This window comes from Diachasma alloeum, unplaced genomic scaffold (genome assembly GCF_001412515.2).
Source record: "Diachasma alloeum isolate Michigan unplaced genomic scaffold, Dall2.0 Dall_scaffold_00543, whole genome shotgun sequence".
Classification (NCBI taxonomy): Eukaryota; Metazoa; Arthropoda; class Insecta; order Hymenoptera; family Braconidae; genus Diachasma; species Diachasma alloeum.
Genome location: NW_021680675.1, coordinates 444,853 through 450,852, shown reverse-complemented (window position 1 = coordinate 450,852; position 6,000 = coordinate 444,853). Strand labels below are relative to the sequence as shown.

The following is a 6,000-nucleotide window of genomic DNA, read 5'->3' as shown; positions in this document are numbered from 1 at the left end:
AAAAAATAAAGAGCCCCCCCCCCCCCCCCCAATTTTTCAGTACAAATTCGCTATCTTCCTTAGTTTCGGAGATATCCTTGAAAAACTCACCGACGAGCTAAGTCGACTACGGGAGGACTCTACATCGATAATCCAGTACAACTCCCCCCCCCCCCTCCAAGTATCCTGTCCCGCACAAAGATCTCCTTATGTAAAACCTTCTCTCCATTGACGAAGCCCCATAGCCCTAAATCGGCTTGGATTAAGTCGACAATCGGCTTGAATGAAACCAAAAAATGGACTTGAATCAGACCGAAAAATCGACTTGAATCAAATCGCTATCTACAACCTGAAACAGGCAGAATTTCGCTCCGTTTTACGGTTTGATTCAAGCCGATTGTTCGGTTTGATTCAGACCGATGTCGGCTTGACACGCTTCTACTTGAAATAAACCACTTTTCGACTTATATCAGATCCGAAATCCGGATTGACGTAGTCCGAGTCCGTCAGCTTGAATCAAGCCAAAAATCTGTTAGAATCAAACCGACGTCGACTTGAATCCATATTTTTTTTTTTGGTTACAGAATACGATTCCAAATAATTTCATTGTCCATTCCCGAAAAAAGAGATTGTGAGATGAGTCCACCTTAGAACTTACATCCATGACGATTTTCAGTCCCAGAAAATTAAGATCCCTCCTCATTTCTCGTGTTTCTGCAGAACATCCTTAATATAAAAAGCAAAAAGTATTCGTGATTGCATGAACTCTTTCTCGCAAAAAAAAACTATTTCGTCTGATGAAATAACCTCACACTCACTCGGTGAATCCAATTAAAGGTGCGAGCAATTGCTCATGGACCTCATGTAGAGAAGGTTGTACCAAGGAACTGTATGACTGTACGCAAATACGCGTAAATTACAAGTTACCTCTTAATGTAACTGACGAAGACAGGATTGGTGGAGATGAGGGCAGGGCGGGAGGAGGTGTCGAGGGTGACGAGGCCCGTACGAAGCCGAGATATCAACGTTCACCGAGGGATTATAATTACATTGAAGACCTCGACGATGAATTCGACGATGATGATGTTGGGCTGCCAAAACCTTTTCCCACAGGTACAGCTAAAACGTGTTAAAAATATATGTATGAAGAGAAATGGATTTGAGGATCACTAACTAATGTTCATGTAATACTGGAGGAAATAATTATCGTTAGACAATGGATAATTAAATGAGTGGATCTATGATGCATAGGTCTCATGGGGAACGACTCCGAGTGGTATTTCACTGGCGCTAAGCTGTTCCCCAATATTAAGGGATGTGGATATCCACCCATACTGAATTGCAGTATTTTCTACAGGCAGTATTCAAGCATTGGACAGAATTTTAGTTGCTACTACTCGAGGGTGGATCCGGGAATTGTCATCAGCGATCTTGATATGTGGCAGGTCTGGTGATTCTGATATTTTAGGTCATCTTGGTGTTGTGACGGGTGTCAATGTCATTGTGTCGAGTTGGGTGCAATATATAATTGTCCTCGAAATTGATAATTTATCGCGTTGATCATTGAGGAACATGATGTTTTCCGAATCCAATGAATATGATAATTTAAGAGGAATTGAATCGAGAACAAGACTCTTAGTATTATTACTACACTAGCGGACGGGCGCGAATCGCCCAATTCATACTATTTGAACAATTGATCTTTAGATTAATTTATACTATTTTATTTTATTTCCATTTCCGTCTACACAATTAGATTAATTTAATGTTATTCATCCTTATTCTCATTATAGATTTTTTTCCCTTAATTCACAAGTTACAACTTTGAATGAAGAGGAATTATGTTACAGATCAATTAAAAGTGTTTTTTTGTGATCAAAACAAACACATAAAACAAAAGTCAATCGAAATCTCATTCAAGTAATAGAAAAATCTCTCCATGCATTGCTGAAAATTTTTAAAATTCATTTTTCCCTACATATGGTAAAAGGATATCGGTACTCTTAATTTCTATGGTCGGAATCCAATTATTATTATGAGAAGGAAATGAAAAAAGAATCAGAAAAGGATAATTGGCTAGAAAATGTTTTTTTTCTTCTTTTATGTCGGCAGAAACTTTGAATCACTTTTTTTCTTCAAGTATTAGAGGGACATCAACATTTCAGCAAGAAGAAATTTAAAACATGCAAAAAGTGGGCGGAAAGAGCAAACAAGATTAATTTTTTAATGTCTCCGGACAGTTTGAAAATCTGTCGGAGACATTAAAAAACTGATATATTTTTTATATATTTTTTCGAACAATCAAAGAATACCCATATTCGATTTCTATCCTTGTCTGTTGATAGAATGAATAGAATTACCTGAATGGCAATGAATTGCAAAAATTACAAATTGGAGACAAATTGAAAATGTTTACAAAGGGATGATCGACTAGATATAAATCGAATAGGTGTATTTTTAAATCGAAAATACGTATTCTTGACTCGAATATACAGTTTTTTCGTGTTGTAAAACATTAATCCATTCTAAAATTTTCTAGAGCCAGTGAAAAACCCATTTTTGTATTTTCTTGTTGAACATGTTCATCTGTATTGCTCTCTTTTCTACCCACTGACATCAAATTATAGGGATAAAAAATATTGATATCCCAACATTTTTTAAAATAACGATCAATTTTTCAACTTTCCAGAGGCAGAAAAATCAATTGCTTCATTTTCTGAAATCATTTATATAATTTTTCGGTACAAAACAATATTTATAAGAAACTTTCATCACTCGATTCGATTTTCTAACATTTTGGAGCCAAATACATGTACAGAGGATTTTTCTAGATTTCAGCAATTGTACTAAACCGCTTGATGGCGCCACACGAAAATTTTAGCCTCCGGTGAGTTGACGTCACATCAGGCCTTTTTAGGACGTTTAAAAAAATGCAATTACTAAAAGCAAATAAATAATTATTAAACCATTTTCCGTGTGTTTCCTTATCAAATATGGTTTCTTGGAGGCACATATTTGAGGAAAAAAAAATACTGAAAAAACATAAAAGTTCTCTATTGAATCAAGAGCAATACTTTCAACGGAGAATATAAAGTTGAAAATTAATACCGTAGTTTCCATGAAAAAAATGAAATATTACATGAAAAGTTGTGTATGCCTTTGTAAAGTTAAATTTATAAACTTCTGCCATTCAATAATCCTCTAGACAAAAAATCCTTCACTCCATTCATCGAAATTCAATATCTTATTGACAATAGCAAACATCTTCCCTCGTTTAGCTCACTTCTGTTACACCCACGAATAATCCAAACACAAACAAAGATGCAGATTTTCAATTACGATATACATGGCGCACGTAAAAAGCTCTGAATAGTCATTGATATATCATCCGTACATGGAAAAAAATGGAAGAAAAGAGGGAAAAAGTTTCGAATGAGTTCCAGACAATTGTTCTCCAGTGAACATTTTTTTGCATCGCGTTCAACGCCCGGAAGCGCCGCAGTACTATTATTCGAGAAAGAACTTTTCACCGACAGTTTTACCATTTTTTTCTCTTCATTCACATCAAGATCAAAGCAATCTCACTCCATGAATTACTTTTCTTCCATACTTGAAATGAAAAAAAAAATCATCATACAAAGAAAATTTAAGAAATACATTTTGTACAGAATACGAAACATGTTGGGGCCGTGAATGAAAAGATTTTTTTCCTAGGTCAAATTTCTCCCCAACTCGATGCAACGATGTTAAGTGAGAGAATAAAACCAGATAATGAGTCTTAGTTGAGAATGTAGTGAATGTGGAAAAAATAGGAATTAAGGATGAATCAAAAGATGAATGGACCAGTTACGGTGAGAATAACTCCTTCCGTAAATCACTCGGTTCAATAAAATTCGGACGTATTCGACCTTGAAAACGAAACTGACCCCATCTTATAGATGTTCTAATGCTGATTTTAAATTTCTTTTGAGAAATCATTCTGGCACGTCTAGTTGTCAAGAGAAAAAATGTTGAAATGTTGAGAAATGGCTAAAATGAACAATTTGAAAAATGTGTAATAAAATGAATTTGGACGTAGTTTTTCCAAGAAAAAAACTATCAATTAATGAAAATGCGTTTAGAGGATTCGATATCATCCCAATTAGTTGAGTCAAAACGAATGACAAAAATCGTGAAAAATTCCCAATTTCATGATTTTTCTTGTGAAATCGAATTATCGGAAGTTAGTTGCACACACTTTGATGCCCACCAATTTCAAATCTATCTACACCCGTGTGTTAAGCTCGACTTGACTCAACATGAAGTTTCAAGATGACTTTCCTGCGAGGTAACCGTTAATTGCTCTTATGAGAAGTCACCCTCAATTGTGGAGAGGTTTAGTTGCTGCAAATAAAGTTGGAAAATAAAGAGATTAACAAAGTGGCTATACAGTGCACTCTCCTTTATCTGCAGGCCTCGGGACTCGGTCGTGACGTCATTTCATGTGAAACGCAGATAAAGGAACATCCCCACTCGTCCAGTTTACAGCAGCATTAGAAGAGGGAAAGGGTCGGGAATAGTGGGGGTAATCGTGGCAGTGGTTTACATTTGTGACCCACTGCGCATTTCATAGCGCATGACGTCAAAGAGAAGGATGCACGATAGATATGGAGTGGTGGAAGGTTTTTGAGGGCCAACAGGCCTCGAGGGGAGTGAGCGCAGATTACGGAGTCGGCGGATAAAGGAGAGTCCACTGAGTCAGTGTGACCAATGGACACAGTGGAATCCCTGCATTATCGGCTGGCTGTACGACTGAGGTTCTCCATTCGTGATCGCAACGTAGATGTGGGAGCCACCAAGTGGTCTCTGACCTAACTACTCTTGGCGGGTAACCAATGAGATCACGGAAAATCCAGAGATCTCATTGGTTGACACTCATCATTGGTTCAGTCATCAGACTCTCATTGGTTGCCCGCCAAAGGTAGTTAGGTCAGGGACCACTTGGTGGCTCCCACATCTACGTTGCGATCACGAACAGTTTCCCTGGCAGTCCAATCCCGAATAGGGTGCAGTTGGGGATAAAGTAAGTCGGCCCATGGTATCGCAGATAGGGAAGGGAACAAAATGTAAAAACCCGAGAGTATACATATGGAACCAAAAATAAATAATAAAGAGATTAACACACAAGGTTAACACATGTGTGTAGATAGATTTGAGTTTGGCATGTATCAAAGTGTGCACAACCAACTTCCGAGCATTTAATTTTACAAGAAAAATCATGAAATTTTGAATCTTTCGAGATTTTTTTCACTCTCTTTGACTCAACTAATTAGGATGAACCCAAATACATTAAACAAATTGCATCTTCATTAATTCATTGTATTTTTTCTGGAAAAAACCACGTCCAAATTCATTTTTTATACATTTTTTAAATTGCCCTTTTCAGCCACTTTTCAACACTTCAACATTTTTTTGACGAAAACTAGACGTACTAGAAAGATTTTCCAGAAGAAATTTAAAATCAGCATCAAAATATCAACGAAATTGTATGTCTCGTTTTTGAGGTCGACGACGTCCAAATTTTGTCGAACAGTGTCATTGAAAAATATTCAATATCCAATATTTTCTCAGTATTTTCCAAATACTGAGAAATTTTCTGTTTTCATCAGAATTATTGTCAAAGTTTATATAGCTGAACATCAGGTCTTCCATTTAAGCCCAATCTTACACAAGTTATTAACCATCTGTCAATTACTTTATCATCTCAATGTTTTAGAGTCTGAATTCAATTTTCTTATTGCAATTGAAAATTGTACCAAATTTATTGATGTTATTAAAAGTGTCACCTAAGATCGATTTCATAGAAAAACAAAGGTTTTTAGAAATTAGGAAAGCCCTAGAAAAATGAAAAAAAAATCTATTTTTCTAATTTTTCTTCCAGATTTCAATTTCATAATAGAAAATTTGCGAATTTACAATATGTTTCGCACAAAACTGTAGATAGTACTTGAGTTGAATTAAATGGATTACTCAATCATCGAA

General features: G+C 36.1%; 1 protein-coding gene across 1 annotated transcript in view; it reads left to right on the top strand.

The window, feature by feature from the left end:
* Window positions 1–816: 816 nt before the first annotated feature.
* The window catches only part of LOC107043029 (protein tipE), a gene marked incomplete at its 5' end in the record, with an annotated part of 28,393 nt that continues 23,209 nt past the window's right edge, over window positions 817–6,000 (top strand). The window contains 2 exon segments of the mRNA XM_015264329.1: window positions 817–1,092; window positions 1,231–1,424. Of these exon segments, the coding sequence (XP_015119815.1) occupies window positions 817–1,092; window positions 1,231–1,424 (470 nt within the window).